The sequence below is a fragment of the Pongo pygmaeus genome, chromosome 1 (assembly GCF_028885625.2).
Source record: "Pongo pygmaeus isolate AG05252 chromosome 1, NHGRI_mPonPyg2-v2.0_pri, whole genome shotgun sequence".
In the NCBI taxonomy this organism is placed as follows: Eukaryota; Metazoa; Chordata; class Mammalia; order Primates; family Hominidae; genus Pongo; species Pongo pygmaeus.
Genome location: NC_072373.2, coordinates 3,990,664 through 4,009,151, shown reverse-complemented (window position 1 = coordinate 4,009,151; position 18,488 = coordinate 3,990,664). Strand labels below are relative to the sequence as shown.

Genomic DNA, 18,488 nt, shown 5'->3' with positions numbered 1-18,488 from the left:
TATGCATTTGTCCAAACCCATTGAATGTACAACACCAAGAGCAATATAGTTTGAATATTTGTCCCTGCCCAAATCTCATGTTAAAATGTAATCCTCGGTGTCAGAGATGGGACCTGGTGGGAGGTGTTTGAATCATGGGGGAAGATCCCTCAGGCATGGCTTGGGCCATCCCCTTGGTGATAAATGACTTCACACAAGCTCTGAGTTCACACAAGCTCTGGTGATTTAAAACTGCGTGGCTCCTCCCTCCGCACTCTCTCTCTTGCTCCTGTTCTGGCCATGTGATGTGTCTGTTGCCCCTTCACCTTCCACCACGATTGGAAGCTCCCTGAGGCCTCCCAAGAAACCAAGCAGATGTCAGCACCATGCTTCCTGTACAGCCTGCAGAACTGTGAGCCAATTCAACCTCGTTTCTTTATAAATTACCCAGTATCAAGTGTTTATAGCAGTACAAGAACAGCCTAATACAAAGAATTAAACCTAATGAAAACTATGAACTTTGGGCAACAAAGAGGTATCAATGTAGCTTTATTAATTTTTTTCATTAATTTTTTTTTTAATTTTTTTTTTTGAGACAGAGTCTCACTCTGTCGCCCAGGCTGGAGTGCAGTGGCGCTCCACTCACTGTAACCTCTGCCTCCCAGGTTCAAGTGTTTCTCCTGCCTCAGCCTCCCGAGTAGCTGGGACTACAGGCATGCACCACCACACCCCGCTAATTTTTGTAATTTTAGTAGAGATGTGGTTTCACCATGTTGGCGAGGCTGGTCTCAAACTCCTGGCCTCAGGTGATCTGGCCACCTCGGCCTCCAAAGTGCTGGGATTACAGGCATGAGCTACTGCGCCCGGCCAGCTTCATTAATTTTTAACACGTATACCACTCTCGTGGGGATGCTGATTGTAGGGGAGGCTGGGGATGGGGAGAGCAATCCAGGGGAGGAGGCGTGGTATATGGGAACTGTCTGGACATTCCACTTAATTTTGCTGTGAACCTAAAACTACTCTTAACAAACTCAAGTTTATTAATTAAAAAAAAAGACTAATGGCTTGATAAGATGTTCACAGTGTGTTCCGTTAAAAAAAAAAAAAGATGCTAGAATTCTATTTCTTGCTAAAATATATATATACATGTATATATAATATATACACAAATATAATATGTGGATATAGCATTGTATTAATAAATATAAAACTAAAACAAAGCTCTCCAGCTCTCCAGCACTGTATATACAGAAGTGATCTGTAGATGACAGGATCAAATCCCAGGGTGATTTGTGTTCATTGTGCTCGTCTCTATTTTTCACTGTTCCACAAAGAACATGTATTGTCTCTGTAACAAGAAAAAGAAGAAAAGAGAACGGCATTATATCATTCAAAAAGTTGTCTAGTGATCACTAAGACACTATTGAAGATGTGTGTTGAAAGTTTGAATAAAGTTGCTTTTAAAATGTAAAAATAAAAGGCAATATTTTTAAATTAACGTCGTTACATACATGATCTTAAATATATCTGTGGACGTAGTAAAGTTTATATATTTAACTTGACCAAAACTCTTTTAAGGGATTTTCTTATTAGGGAAAAGAGGGTCACTTTTTGTTCATCATTATATTCAGATATTTATTGTGTTAACCACTGCTCCTTTGCTTAATCACAACCCAGAATAAAGCTTTTCCTCCAATCATATTGCAACACAACTTTAAATCATTGTTTTTGGTCTGAGTGGGGTTGAAGGGTACCTTAGTGAGATGATTGCTCCAACACTTGCTGCCTCTATCAAATACAATAAAAATCTACTTGGCGTGGGGAGCGGCACTCACACTTAAGTGCAGAAACTGGAGCTGTAGAGGATGAAACAATTAGTGTAGCTGGTGCTCCTGAAGCCCCACCCTCTGAGGATTAAAACAGGGAAATTAATGGCCTGACGCAACAGTGATAAAATGGCACTGCTGCAACCTTTCCCCCATCTCTTCAAATTGGAGAAACTCTCAGTTGGAAGGGACCTTACTAAGTGCCGGATTTAGCCACTTAGTAAGAATTCTAAGAGATTCTTAGAATCTCTGGTGAGTCATCTGTTTTTAACACTTGCACTTAAACAGGAAAGGAATTTATAACCCAGAAGACTCGTGTAGCCTCATGGCTGCACAACAGCCTCTGGAATCTTGAGAATAAATAATTTTTCTAAAGTAAGTGGCTTTAAAATTTTGTGTTTGTAAAGACAACATTTTTGGTAAATGCCAATTAATTTTTGTGATTTTATTCTATTCAAGGTAGAGAAATATTTTCTAAATTGTGTTTATGTTTTGGTTTTGAAACATAGTTTATGTCAAAATTTGTATATATACTAATTAGAGCCTAATGTGAACTATCTCGTGGTTTTTATATTTTTTACTACAAACAGTTTTTAAAAATTCGCATGTATATCTGATTTGGTGACCCGGAACTAGTTGAAATGCAGATGCTTTATAAACCATCTTAACTACTGACATTATCTTGTTTTTTGTGAAGCATGAAATTGTTCAGTTTATTGACTGATTGTTATGTCACTGGGGAGAAATGAATTTTCACGGTGTGTTTTATTGTGCCTATTTAGTGGGTTCAGCATTAAAATAAATAATGCTGTTATGAGAAAAGAGATGGCCTGATGATTTCTCGATGGAAATGGAAGTTGAGAACTCCAGGCTGTGATCCCATGAAAACACCTGACTGACTCTGACGCCCTCAGATAGGCACTTAACTTCTTTGTGCCTGTATTTCCTCAAATTCAAAATAGATTAAGAAAACTGATTTAGACCAAAGTAGAGTGAGAAGCACAGTATTTGCCACACGCTTTGAGGCTGAGATAAATGTTGATATTATTACAAAGTCCCACAGTATTTATTGAGATGGCTCCATATTGGGGAAGAGGAGGAGAGAGACTGTGGAGTGCCGGAAGGCACTGTGTTAGCCTCCAGAATTTGGGCCCCTTTGTGTGGCAATGAAGGCAGTATATTTTCTTCAGGTCACTACTTCACCTTAATTCTTTGCAGGAGGAGAAGCCAGGCATATCAGGGCCTTGGTTTTCCAGGTGAGCATCTGCTGGCACACTGTTAAGATGAATTCCCTGCAAATGGTACTTTTAGCAGGCTACATTTGAGGGGTCTTCTGGCAAAGACGTTTTTCCTGTACATTCATAAATGCTGCCTGGGTTACTTTTAAATTACTACTCCATATTGGCCCTTCGCTTAGAAGAAACAAACTAGACTTAACTTACTTTGCCTCATTCATGTTTGCAGTAACAGGATGTATTTGTTTTGTGAGTTTCTTCTGTCTTTTGAAGGGAGGGATGTGGAGTTTGGTGGATTATTTGTTACTGTCACCTTTTTTTCAGTCCAAAGAGGCCATGTGGGGAAACAGCAGAGGTGGAGGCATCACTGCTAACCCACATACCTTTGTCCTCTAGACATGGGGCGAGGCAACAAAGGGTGAGGGAGAAGGTGTTAAATGTGCCTAGCAATTCCATACATTATCTTATTTAATTGCCACATTCCACGTGGCATTTTACAGATAGGTGGCAGAGGCAAACTTCTGTATAAACAGGTGGGTCTACATGGTGGGTCAGGGATGATGTGCCTGAAATTTCAGCACCAGTGATTGAGTCTTTTAGGAAAAAGTGCCATTGCATGTCATAGAACCAGAAGTGTGTACACTGCTGGTACAAATCATCATCATCATCGTCATCATCATCATCATCATCATTGACTCTCACAGTTCACAAAGCACCTTCATATCTCATGGAACATCGTCATCATCATCATCGTCATTATCATTGACTCTCACAGTTCACAAAGTACCTTCATATCTCATGGAACATCGTCATCATCATCATCGTCATCATCATTGACTCTCACAGTTCACAAAGCACCTTCATATCTCATGGAACATCGTCATCATCATCATCGTCATTATCATTGACTCTCACAGTTCACAAAGCACCTTCATATCTCATGGAACATCGTCATCATCATCATTGTCATTATCATTGACTCTCACAGTTCACAAAGCATCTTCATATCTCATGGAACATCGTCATCATCATCATCGTCATTATCATTGACTCTCACAGTTCACAAAGCACCTTCATATCTCATGGAACATCGTCATCATCATCATTGTCATTATCATTGACTCTCACAGTTCACAAAGCATCTTCATATCTCATGGAACATCGTCATCATCATCATCGTCATTATCATTGACTCTCACAGTTCACAAAGCACCTTCATATCTCATGGAACATCGTCATCATCATCATCGTCATTATCATTGACTCTCACAGTTCACAAAGCACCTTCATATCTCATGGAACCTTCACAACCATCCTGTAGGTTACTGTTCCCCCTGTTAGACATGAGCATGCTGAAGCTAGAGGATGAATTTTAATAACATTCTTAACTATTATTGGTCTAACATGGGGAATATATTGTGATTTTTCTCTATAAGAAAGGTAATGTCTTTTTAAATTATTTGTCTATGTATTTACTTTTCATATCTAGTCCTGTAGAACATCTATTTTTTAAAAAAGACTCTGACCAATACAGAAAGAAGTCAAGTGGATTTTCCCAACACGACTTTGCTTTAAGTGAAGAAATGCAATGACTTTGTAGTCTTTTCAAATATGTCTGATATAATATACGGAATCTTTCTTGAATTCATTTCAGTATAATTGAGTTTTCTCCTGGAGAAAATAGGTCCCGATTGCACCATTTTTTCTGCATTTCTGCATCAACTCTGTGAAATACAGTTTTTTTTTTTTTTTTGGTTTGTTTGTTTTTTTTTGGAGACAGAATCTTGCTCTGGAGTGTAGTGGTGCGATCTCGGCTCACTGCACCCTCCATCTCCTGGGTTCAAGAGATCCTCCTGCCTCAGCCTCCTGAATAGCTGGGACTACAGGTCCGTACCACCATGCCCAGCTAATTTTTGTATTTTTAGTAGAGATGGGGTTTTGCCATGTTGGCCAGGGTGGTCTCGAACTCCTGACCCCAGGTGATCCACCCACCTCGGCCTCCCGAAGTGCTGGGATTATAGGTGTGAAATACAGTTCTGAATTCTGAATATCTGCGCTGCTTGATGATAGTGATTCAAACTTGATCAGACTTCTGCTTGATGATAGTGATTCAAGGTCTTTGGTTAAAAATATATCATATATATTTAGAATATATGTTAGTTATAATGTTTGCCAGAGCCGCTTTGATAGTACACTACACAGAGTGGCTTAAACAATAGCAATTTATTGTCTTACAGTTCTAAAGGCTGAAAGTTTGAGATCAAGGTATCAGCATGATTAAACATCTACCCTATTCTTCTTGTTCTTTTTTATGACATTGGAATATACCATATTTGAAAAATGCATTTTAGAAAAACTAATGGAATCCAAATAAAGTTTGGAGTTTAGTGACTAATAATATATTAATATTGATTCATTAGTTATGACAAGTGTACCATAATAATGTAAGAGTTAACAATAAAGGAATTGTATCACAAATGAAATTACAAATTATATTACAAAGCAATAGTAATCAAAACAGTGTGGTACTGGCATAAAAACAGTCATATAGACTACTGGAACAGAATAGAAAGCATATAAATGAAGCCATGCATAAATGGTCAGCTAATCCTCAGCAAGAGTGCCAAGAATACACAACAGGGAAAGGATAGTGTCTTCAATAAATGGTGATAGGAAAACTGATATTTACAAGGAGAAGAATGAAATTGGATCCTTATCTCACACCATACACAAAAATCAACTCAAACTGGATTAAAGATTTAAGTGTGAGACTTGGAGCCGTAAAACTAGAAGAAAACATAGAGAAAATGCTCTTTGACATTGGCCTGGGCAATGATTTTTTGGATATGATACCAAAAGCACAGGCAACAAAAGGAAAAACAAACAAGTGGGACTACATCAAACTAAAAAGTTCCTGCATGCAAAAGAAAAAACCAGCAAAATGTAAAGGCATCCTATGGAATGGGAGAAAATATTGCAAACCATACATTTGATAAGGGGTTAATATTCCAATACATATAAGGAACTCAGACAACTCAATTGCAAAAACAAAAACGACCTAATTAATAAAAATGGAAAAAAGGACCTGACATTTTCAAAGAAGACGTACAAATGTCCAACAGGTATATGAACATTGTTCATCAAGGAAATGTAAACCAAAACCACAATGGGATATCACCTCACACCCATTATAATGGCTACTATCAAAAAGACAGAAGTGTTGGTGAGGGTGTGGGGAAAAAGGAACCTGTTGGTGGGAATGTAAATTGGCATAGCCACTATGGAAAACAGTATGGAGGTTTCTCAAGAAACTAAAAATAGAATTACCATATCATCCAACAATCCCACTTATGGGTGTAAGTCCCAAAAGAAATAAAATCAGAATCTCTAAGAGCTATCTGTATTGCCATGTTTATTGCAGCATTATTCACAGTAGCTAAGATATGGAAACAATGTGTCTATAGACAAATGAGTGGATAAACAAAAGGTGTGTGTATATATATATACACACACACACACACGTATGTAATGGAATATTATTCAGCCTTAAAAAAGGAGGTCCTGCTATTTGCAACAACATGGATGTACTTGGAGGACATTATGCTAAGTGAAATAAGCCAGACACAGAAAGACAAATACTGCATGATCTCTGTTACATTTTCAAAAGTCAGACTCATGGAAATAGAGAGTAGATGGGTAGTTAACCAGGGGTGGGAGTAGGGGAAATGGGAAAATGTTGGTGAAAGGGTACAAACTTTTAGTGATAAGAAAAACAATTTCTGATGTACAGTGTGGTGACTATGGTTAATAATTATTCTATACTTGAAATTTACCAAGAGAGTAGATCTCAAGTATTCTCACCACACATACAGAAAAGGTAACTAGTGAGTTGATGGATATGTTAATTAGCCTGTGTGGTAATCATTCCACAAGGTATATGTACATCAAAACATCGTGTGGCACACCTTAAATATATGCAATTTTTACTTGTCCATCATACCTCAATAAGACTGGAAAAAAAATAGAGGAAACTGAGTGAGCGAGGTATATGGGAACTCCGTATTATATTTGGAACTTTTCTGTATATCTAAAACTATTCTAAAATCAAAAGGTTATTCAAATATAAAATCCTTTTATAATATAAAATAGTGTCTATATTAAACATTCCATGAATGCTGTACTTAGAATTATTATATAATTTTATTGTTTTTAATGCCATTGCTTATACATGTTTTTGTACTCAAGAACAAATTGGATATGGCCTCTAGAGGACAGTGTTGGGTCATAGAAAGATTTTACCATTTCTGCCCAAGTTGAAGATGGTCATAACCATTTTTCTTCTTCTTTTCTAACCACAAGGCCTGTTTATTCATTGTCCCTCTTTAAAAACAACAATAACAAAGAACACTTATGACTCGTCTGCTATTGTGACTAGTTGGCTGTTTTGTTTTAACTTATTTTCGTGTAATTTTGGTTCCACAAACATCTATTAGGCAAGAAAGATCTGCAGAGTTGGCACCATAATGTTCACATCCCTGAGGGTTTGTGAAAGTTGTGAGGGAACCCGGGGAAGCGATATGAGGCATATATTATGTGTCATTTGTGAGTTCTTCCACGATGGAGATGGAATTATAGAGTTGAACTTCCTTTGGAAAAACAAACAACAGTTTGTAGCTTGATCAAGGTGCATGTAAGCTACAGAGGGGTTTTGATCTTTTAAAGGTTGAGACTGCCTGCTCTACAGTGGTTTGTTGGTGGGGAGGAAAGGAGAAAAACCATTGCTCTTGCTTCTGGAGCAAATTTCTGGAGTAATCAGAATAGCAACTTAACATTTTAATTTTAAAATTCCTCCTCCGGAGATACCCTCGTGAGATTGACATTGTATTTGCCCGAGGCTCCTGAGGTGGGGAGTTGCAGAGTGCCGCTCAAGCGCATCAGAGCCATATGAACATTAATCTGCAAAATGCTCGCCTTGGACCTAGAGGCAGCTGAAGACAATTGTTCATGAATGGATGGGCTCAGAAATTCTGAAATACACAACGCTGTCATTGAATGCACTGAATTTTCTGCTGAGAGTGGAGTCTGAGGGTTCTACATGCTAGGTGTGAATCTAGCATAAATATTAAAAAATAGGAGTCACTTGGATGACGATGTGTTCCACTTAGCAGCCACCTATAGTTTTTCGTTTGTTTGTTTTTGCTCAAAGAATAAATCTGTCCAAAGCTCATCTGCTGAATTGGGATCTTTGAGCCTTTTAATAGGATTTTTGAAAGGGAGTGGAAAATGTACAGCTCCTTATAGATGTGAAAGTTAAGGTCAGTGATGTTTTGTTCAGCCACTCCATCCACGTCAAACCCACGGGCAGGGATCTGTTTTGTTCTCATTTAATAGTGCTAAGTGCCAAACATTCTCCTTCTCAGGTATAGTCTTCTAATTTAGTGGTGGTGTGACAAAGTTCTATTTACCATATAGGTACTTAATACGTATTATGATGATTTAAGATGTAGTTGGTCCTTGAGATCGTGATTGGTCCCCTAACCTGGTCCCTCATTCAGGATTCCTTATCTCAGGGAAAAGCATCACCTTATCCCAGTGGTATAAGTCAGAATCTTGGGAGTCATCCTTGAATCCTCTGTTTTTTCCATCCTTACTCATAATGAATGCAGGACCAGGTCCTACCAATTTCACTTGTTAAATATTTTTTGAAGCCATCTATTTCTCTTTCCGTGGCCATCACTCCAATCTAAGCCCTTGTCATATCTGCTTAGACTACTGAAGAAGCTGCCACCCTCAACCAGTGTGCTCTTCCAGAACATGCATCTGTGAGACCATCACGGATTTCCCATTGTTCTTAGGCTAGCAACCTTATCACTGTCATGGACAACAAGGCCCTGCCGTCGGGCCCCTGTCTCTCTTTCTAGCCTCATCTTGAAGCCTTCTCCCTGCTCCTTGTACTCCAGCCTCCTAGCCTCCAATGTGTCAGCAGAGAGTCTTAGCGTATTCAATTTCCTCTAGGTGACTGTCTGTCCCCTGCTGTCTCTGTCTCATTACCTTCTACTCATCCATTCTAAATTAGCTGGAGTGTTATTTCCTCATGGATGACTTCCCTGGTCTCCTGGTCTAAGAAGTGTTCTTTATGTTTTTATTTTTAATTTTAATTTTATTTTATTTTATTATTTTATTTATTTTTTATTTTTTTATTTATCTTTTTTTTTCCTTTTTTTTTTTTTGAGACAGAGTCTCGCTCTGTCGCCCAGGCTGAAATGCAGTGGCCCGATCTCGGCTCACTGCAAGCTCTGCCTCCCGGGTTCACGCCATTCTCCTGCCTCAGCCTCCTGAGTAGCTGGGACTACAGGCACCCACCACCATGCCCGGCTAATTTTTTGTACTTTTAGTAGAGACGGGGTTTCACCGTGTTAGCCAGGATGGTCTTGATCTGCTGACCTCGTGATCCACCCACCTCAGCCTCCCAAAGTGCTGGGATTACAGGCGTGAGCCACCGCACCCGGCAATTTTTTTATTTTTTATTTTTGTATTGAGATGGAGTCTCGCTCTGTCGCCCATACTGGAGTACAGTGGTGCGATCTCAGCTCACTGCAACCTCCACCTCCCGGGTTCAAGTGGTTCTCCTGCTTCAGCCTCCCGTGTAGCTCGGATTACAGGTGTGTGCCACTACGCCCATATAATTTGTGTATTTTTAGTAGAGACGGGGTTTCACCATGTTGGCCAAGCTGATCTCGAACTCCTGACCTCAAGTAATCTGCCTGCCTTGGCCTCCCCAAGTGCTGGGATTACAGGCGTGAGCCACCACGCCTGGCCGAGTGTTCTTTATTGACTATTCTTACAGACCCATGCTCCTTCCCCTCACTGTGCTTACATCAATTCACAGTGTCTTTGGTTGCTGTTTCTGGATTAATGTCTGTCTCCCTTATCAGATTATCAGCTGTGTTCAAGTTGAATGATGAAGATAAATCTTAAAAAAATAAAATAAAGTACCATCTCTGTGAGCAGGGGTCATGCCCAAGTGTGCTCACCATCCACAGTCTCTAGCACTTGGCACAGTGCTTGGAAAAAGTCGTTGCTGAATACATTTGTTGAATGACTAAATGGCTATTTACTTATTGAATGTTTAGGTAGAGGAAGAAGAACCCACTGGATACATTCGATTCGAAAAATTTCTTCCGGTGATGACAGAAATACTACTAGAAAGAAAGTAAGTAAATGCAATTGTTAAGGCAAAGTAATGATCAGAATTATGAATCTATTCATTTCAGGACACTTGGCTTTTTCACTTTGTGTATTATACTCAACCAGTATATCTTAAGGTGGCCTACCTCTAACCTTCAAGCTACTTCTGAACTGCCAGTTGGTACATGCTTAGAAATATCAACCACATTAGTGTTATCCTAAGCAAAGCATAATTAGAGGGTAAATAAGCTATAAAGATCATAAATCAACATTCTTAATATCTTCTGTTTTGAATTATCAATGATAAATAAGAATCCTAATATTTTTCTAGCAAAAATATAGCATTAGCTTACCATAGTTGGTTCATCATAGAAGTCTTGTGCCCAGATAAATTGATGTCCAAAAAGCTAATAGATAACCTCAAACATGTCAGTGATTTTGCACTAAATATTTCCTGTGGGGCTGAGGTATTTTCGACTTTCATATCCAGAAATCCAAAAAGATTTCAATGAGGCAAGTATTATTATCCCAGTATGTTAGCAGCTTTTATTTTATTTTATTTTATTTTTTTTGAGATGGAGTTTCACTCTTGTCACCCAGGCTGGAATGCAGTGGCACCATCTTGGCTCACTGCAAACTCCACCTCCTGGGTTCAAGTGATTCTCCTGCCTCAGCCTCCCGAGTAGCTGGGATTACAGGCATGTGCACCATGCCTGGCTAATTTTTGTATTTTTAGTAGAGACAGGGTTTCGCTATGTCGGCCAGGCTGGTCTCGAACTCCTGACCTCAGATGATCCGCCCACCTTGGCCTCCCAAAGTGCTGGAGTTACAGGCGTGAGCCACCGTGCCCAGCCCTATTTTGTTTTATGTGGTCATTTATTACAGGGGTCCCCAACCACCAGGCCAGGGACTGTTAGGACCCCTGGGCCACACAGCAGGAGGTGAGCAGCAAGAGAGTGAACATTACTGCCTGAACTCTGCCTCCTGTCAGAGAAGCATTGGCATTAGATTATCATAGGAATGTGAACCCTATTGTGAACTGTGAACTGTGCATGTTAGGGATCTAGGTTGCGTGCTCCTTATGAGAATCTAATGCCTGATGATCTGAGGTGGAGCAGTTTCATCCCCAAACCATCCCTCCCCTACCCTGGTCTGTGGAAGAATTGTCTTCCATGAAACTGGTCCCTGGTGCCAAAAGGTTGGAGACTGCTGATTTATTATGTAGAGACTGCAGTAAATACCATGGCATTTACTCATTTTATTGCATAATTATAGATACAGACCAATTCCAGAAGATGTCCTTCTTCGAGCTTTTGAGGTATGTAAACTCCAGCTTATATGCATATACATATGTAAATACATATATTTATATACACATGTATATGAAAAATTCATCGTGTAGAACTTATTCACCAAATGAAAGAATATAATATCTATCTTTTCTTTTTCCCTAGGTTTTAGATTCAGCTAAACGTGGATTTCTTACTAAGGACGAACTGATCAAGTATATGACTGAAGAAGGTAAGCGTGATTTATTACTTATCACAATGACTTATGTGAGGAATTAATAATTTGTTAACAGTTATGCGACAGTAATAGGGGATACTTTAAAATCAGTCGTTCTGGTGGAAAAGTTATTTACTGATCCTACTATTTTGGCTTGGGGATGGTTTCTGTTCTGTGGGGGTTAAGAGCACAAAGAGTAGGGAAAGGGGAGATGGGTTGTTGTCTCGTAGAATTTTGTGAAAGCATAGTGATTACTTCTATAATTTCAGGCATTGCATTCAGAGCATTTCCAGAATAAAAGGTATGCCATCTGGAAAACATGAACTATCGATCACTGTAAATGAAGGCCTCTTCCTAGATTGAAGATTTGAATAGAAGTATATCAAAATTCCCCCCCCCCCCTTTTTTTTTGAGACAGAATCTCGCTCTGTCACCCAGGCTGGAGTGGCACAATCTCAGCTCACTGCAACCTCTGCCTCCTGGGTTCAAGTGATTCTCCTGCCTCAGCCTCCCGAGTAGCTGGGATTACAGGCACGGGCCACCACGCCCAGCTAATTTTTTGTATTTTTAGTAGAGATGGGTTTCACTATGTTGGCCAGGCTGGTCTCAAACTCCTGACCTCAGATGATCCACCCATCTTGGCCTCCCACAGTGCTGGTAAAAATTCCTTTTTAAAGAGCTTTTCTGTCAGTGAAGTTACAGATAATGTAGCCTCCATTAAATACTGAGGTCATTTTTAACACTAAAAATGTCCTTTTCTAATGTTAATTGAACCATATATATTTGTTTTGAACATGGCCCATCATACATATATGCATACGCACACACATAAAACCTGCACACTTATATATATGCCAACATATTTCCTTTAGGAATTCTCTCTGCTAGGCTGATGTGTAAATTTGTTTACCCTGAAAGTCAGTAGCCTGATGGACAGTCTCCTGAAACCATCCTCATATTGGTCACCTTGCCTGCTCCCATACAGAGCTAGAGCTCTCTGGTTCACAGATTGAGTCCTGAATGACTCAGAGTTGCTAATCACTTGAGACAGAATCAAAAGTGCAAGTGATTTTGAGTAGGGAAGACTAAGACTGCATCTACATGCACAACTGGTTTGACTATTCCAGCTTGATCCACCTTTAGGCAGAATACAGAGAGTGAGGGTCAGAATGACAGGACCGTCAGAGCTGCCAGCCAAGAACTCTGATGCCATTGTTAAAATTATCTTAGGGATTAATTTTGATGGGGATGTTATGACTTTCAAAGCATCAGCTTCTTAATCCTAAGGATTAGTTTAAAGAAAGTAAATCCTAGGTTATATATTAGGCAACATGAATTTAGTCAAAATGGCCAAAACAGTTAGATTTTCCTACTGTTGTGTGCCTACTATATATTTAATGTTTAGTAAGTGTAGTAAGGTATAATTATACTTAAATCTACTTCCTCTCTCAAGGATATTACAATCTTATTGGGGAAATAAAACTAACATAAAATAATTCACAATACAAAACAACAGAAAACTAAATATCAGAAGATCAACTGGGGCCGGACCAGCCTGGAAAACTTGGTCTGGGAAGACTTAAAGAGAAAATAGGTTTTCTGAGACGGTAGAATGTATATGGTTAAATTGTTGAGGGCGAAGGTAAACTCTTGTGCGTTATAATTGTGTCACACATGGTAGATCTCAACAAATGTTTGTTGAATGAATGAATCAATGAGTAGATGATGAAGACCAGGTGAAGGGGCTAATGAGAGGGAGACATTATTGACGTGTAAAACAGTCCAAACAAAAATGGGGAGGTAGGAATGAACATGCTATTTCAGAGAGAAAATAAGCCTAGCTGGCCCATACGGTAATGTTGGCAAACAGCAGGAAACTAACTTCAGTAGATTTACTGGGACTAAATTGTGGAGTCCCAGGCTCAGGAGTTTGGAATTCATCCTGTGGGCAATGGAGAGGTATTACAGGCTTTTGAGCAGATGAGTCACATGGTGTATGAGTGATTGTGAGAAGGTTTTTCTGGTGCTGGTCGGTTTGTTAGATGCATAAGAAAGAGGTTGGACTAGGGAGGCCAGTGAGAAGGTTATTTCAGCATTTTGAAGGCACCCAAGTAAGGGCCTGACCTGGCAGTGGGAATGGCAATGGGAAGAAGGGATTGGTACAGTAGGACTGTCTGTGGCAGGATCCATGGGTCATGATGAGTAACAGTATTGGCGACAAAGATGAGAGCTGAATCAAAAGTCACACCAAGGCTTTGCCCTCGATAGCAAGTATTATGGTAATGCGACTGACTAAAACAGAAAAGTCAGAACAGACTGCAGTGTATACAGAGACCGCGCAATCACGTGGTTTACTTGGAAGTGCTGTGTGATAATTTCGAAAATGGTATGTTTACAGAGAGTTCATGATACTTAAAGATCAACTATTGAGTATCTCAGTGGACTAAGCATAGGACAGGTATTTTCAAATAAGAATACATATGTTTTCAATTATTCATCCAGCAAGTATTATTACAAACCTTCCACATATATGAACCAATATGTTTGGAAGTAATATGTAAGATGTAAATCTATACAAATCTAAGTTATGATTTAATGTAACAGACCCAGCAGCTAAGTGTAGTAGCAGTTGACTAGTTTGGTAAAATAGGTGCTTAAGAATTGCTGCTTTGAGAGTCTCAGAATTCTACAAATTGTTTTTAAGTACATTTATGCTATATAACAATATGGATTCAAGTTACTTGCACACTCATCATAATATCCACAAAGTATCAAACACACTAGTTTGAGAATATGCATTCCTACAGCCGAGGATGTCATATGATAAACAAAATAAATCACATTGAATCAAGTTCATACAAGATAGAAGTCCCTAAGTGTCCAGGAATGTGTATTGCATCAGACAGTGTTGCGCAGCAGGGAAGATCTCAGAACAATTTTTTAAACAAACACTTACATGTTGCTGCTTATATGCCAGGTACTGTTCTAAGTCCCATTCAAATCACAACACGTTTCATTCTCATGACAACCCTATGTGATAGGTAATATCATTATCACCTCCATTTTATAGACAGGTAAACTAAGGTGTGGAGCTGTTAAGTGAGTTGCTCAAGATCTTAGAGCTAGTAAGAGGCAGCCAGCATGTGAATCCAGACTTGTGCTTTAACCATTCGGTTATTTTCCTTCCATCTTTAATCAAATACTGGGGCTTCAAGTTAATCCTCTGGTAATTTCAAAAGTTTTAATCTAAATAAATAACCTTGTTCATGATGTCTGTATGTCTTCCTACTGTTTTGCCTGAAATGACGTGTTCTAGAGGTTGCTTGATCTATGACATCTGCAGGCTAAAAGAAGCCCAGAATCTACCAGGGTGTACAATAGCCTTCTCTTTGAACCTCTGGACTGTTGTTATGTTCTGGCTCTACAGCTCCAGGGAGCGTAACTAGTGGCATTGTGGGAGTTTGTGGGGCTCCATGGCTATTAAGCTGGCTAGTGGAAAGAGAAAGAAAAAAATCAGATGATCATAAATGATAAATTTTCCTTTTTGTCTCTCTGAGGTGAGCCTTTTTCTCAAGAGGAAATGGAAGAAATGTTGTCTGCTGCAATTGATCCAGAATCAAATTCAATTAATTACAAGGACTATATAACAATGATGGTGATAGATGAAAATTAAATGTTCTAAATATAATTTCTAATTGAAAGACAATTTTAGAAATTGCTTGTTCTTCTTAATTTCACATCTTAGGATTCCTATATGTGATATTTAATACCTTGTGACATAAGTATTTTAAGATACTTTGTTTTTAAAGATGATCATAGCACTTTAAAACAAATTTAGTATGTCTAGCCTTACAGAATGATAAATTACTATTTATTTAAAAACTATTCTTAAAACATTTTAACATTAGAATGGATGTTGTTTATTTTCTACAATAAAACTCAGGTTACCTTCGAATTAATTAAGCTGACAAAATGAAAATGATGTAATGACCCAAGGTTTGGCATCTAAAGATCTTAAGGGGGCAGAATGACCACCACTCGAAAACGAATAGCAATGTAATGAAGGCTTCTTTTTTAAACAATAACAAACACTTCATCAATCTAAGTGTGGAAGGAGATTTATCAAAATAAATATTAATAATTGATTTTTTATGAGTGCCAATTACAAATATCATTTGGGATGATAATAACTTAGTGTAAACATTTATATTTGCTGATCCGGCATGTCACCATTTAAGGAGTAGCTAGAGGGTTGGAGATCACTGAAACTAGAGAAAAGAAGGCTGAGTGGAAGTTGATAGTGTAAGGTAGTGGCACTTCTCTCTTTGTCTTTAGAATTCTCACCCACTCGGCATATCTGTCATGGGAACATTGTCCTGAATACTGAGTAAGAATACTGAGAAATGTTATGGTGTGCAAGTGTACAGCTCCTGAAAGAGCAGAATGAAGCACAAGCAGTCACAATGGAAAGATAGAAACTATATGGCAACTTACAAGCAAAGGGGAAGATAAGGTAAAGGGAAGTGAACAGTTTTCCAAACTTAGATATTCTTTTTTAACAAGACACACACACACACACACGGGTCTCTATTTAAAGATGGCTTTACCACTATATGTGTGTATCTACATAGATGTAAACATTTAGAGTTGCTGTGAGCCTTCCTCAGGCATGCAGTCTTGCCCCCAAAAGAGGCAGCTGCTACCCAAGAGACTGTCGCTGTTCAATCATTCATGAAACACTGAAGGAGTACCATGAGATAATGTGCTGGGAACGGAGTCCCTAACGAATCCAGGTCACAGTTTAGTGAGGGAAGCCTGCAAGGCAGTCAGCAGCCACATTTCAGATAGGGGCATGTTCAGGGTACCGTGGAAGTGCCGAAGAGAGGCAGCTACTCAGCCTTGCAGGGAGGGAGCTTTCTGGAAGATGAAAGGTGCTAGTGAGCAGAGAAGGCTTCCCAGGACAGGAAGCACCTGACTTTAAAACGAGTAGTTTAGTAAGTGGGTGGCAGGGCACAGGGCATTTCAGCAGGTGAGCAGCAAGTCCAAAAACCCTAGAGGTGTCATGAAACGTGGAACCACCTGGGAACTGAAAGCAGCTCAGTATGTTTGGAATGTGGGAGATTTGGGGGTCATGATGAGAGGTGAAATTGGAGCAGTAAACAGGAGCGGTATCATTAAGAATATTGGGTTAGGTGCTGAGTTAAAGTTTCAGGGTGAGAGTTTGGACTTTATTCTGAAGATCACAGAGAAAGATCATTTGTAAGCAGCATGGAAAATACATTTGATAGGTCAAGACTAGAAGTGAGACCAGTTTGTAGGCTATTTGGTTGGTGGGAGGGGATAGACTGGGAAAAGTCAAGCATGAATCCCAGGTTTCTGGCTCGGACGATGGGTAAAAGTGCCATTCATTCAGATAAGAAGTCCAAGGCGCAAGTGGGGCTTTGGTAAGCAAAATGATGAGGTTGGGTGCAGACACCTTGGGACACCCAAAGGGTGACATTCAATAATCAATTGGATATCGGAGGGAGATCTGGCTAGAGACCTGGATTTTGGAGCTGTCAGCATGTAAGTAGTATTAATGCCTTGAAAGGAAAAGAGAAGAAAGTCTAGAACAAAACCATGGGGGATATCAGCATTTATGGGAAGGCAGAGGAAGAAGAGCCCACAAAAGAGACTGGGAAGGAGAAGCCTGAGAAGTGGGAAAGCTGGAAAGAAGCATCTTGGATGCCAAGATCGGAGAGAATCGCAAGGAGGAGGCAGTGGCCATGCCAGACATAGTGGAGAAGAGAGGGAAATTAAAGACGGAAAAAACGTCCATTGGTGTTAGCAATGGAGAGTTCATTGAGGGCCTCTCCCAGAGCAGATGTGGGGAAGCAACAGGGTATGGAGTTGAGTGGATGGAGGAAGGAATGGATGTGAGAAGGTTGCAGCCTGGAGGACAAGTTATTCGGCAGTGAAGAGAAGGAAACGGACAACAGGCTCGGGGAGTGATTTTTGGAAGATGGGCGGATGTAGCAAGTTCATTTCTAGTCCAAGGGCTGACAGCCCGCAGAGAAGGTGAAGGGAGGGGCCAGTTTCCAGAGCAATGAAGAGATTTAGGAACAATGAACCAACGCTTGTGGTCCCTACCTCATGGCCTCTACTGCCTTTTGGAGAGGAAGGTAGTAGGTTATAGAGTTTCAAGAGAATGGTGTAATTTTGGAATATCTCTTGTGGGAAATGGGAGAAAGAGTTGAGAAAGAGCCCATGCAAGGATTTTCAAGAAACCCTGGAAGATTTTGTGCTCAGGAGCAAAAAAGAAAAGAAAAAGGTAGATTGTTGTACCAGGGTTAAGGTTTTGTCATGTGGGTGGGGTGGAAGGGACCAAAGGCCGAGGAATCTGCGAGAAAGCAGTTCCGATGGCGTCCATGGGGCTAACGCATTAGGGAAAGACCACTCCAGCTAGGAGGAGTGGGTAACAGATGGGAGGGGGTTAGAGGGCTCAGGGCCCTAAAAGGGCAAGTGGCTGGTGCTGGTAGCAAGGTGTGGTCTTTCCCGCCTGAGTGATAATTCCTGAGTGATAATATGTTTCCCTGGAAATTTCGCTTCGCTGTGTTCTTAGAGTGTTTCTTTTCTTCTCCTGTGTTATTATGTGAATAAATAGTAAGAGTGGCTGACGTTTGTTGACTGTTCTCTGGGTTGCAGGCACTGTCCTAAGTGCTTGATGTACAAGAACTCATTTCATCCTCACATCCACCCATCGGTGCAGGTGCTA

The 18,488-nt window shown here is 39.8% G+C and overlaps 1 protein-coding gene across 7 annotated transcripts in view; it reads left to right on the top strand.

The window, feature by feature from the left end:
• The window catches only part of EFCAB2 (EF-hand calcium binding domain 2), a 161,391-nt gene that overhangs the window by 100,309 nt on the left and 42,594 nt on the right, over positions 1-18,488 (top strand). For 4 of the 7 annotated variants that reach the window (XM_054447073.2, XM_054447063.2, XM_054447044.2 and 1 more), the window contains exons 4-6: positions 10,174-10,253; positions 11,504-11,546; positions 11,683-11,749. In XM_054447073.2, the coding sequence (XP_054303048.1) occupies positions 10,174-10,253; positions 11,504-11,546; positions 11,683-11,749 (190 nt within the window). Of the gene's footprint in view, positions 1-10,173; positions 10,254-11,503; positions 11,547-11,682; positions 11,750-15,291; positions 18,391-18,488 lie in introns of those variants that run through there. The other 3 variants (XM_054447033.2, XM_063666660.1, XM_054447053.2) reach the window with 2 other exon arrangements.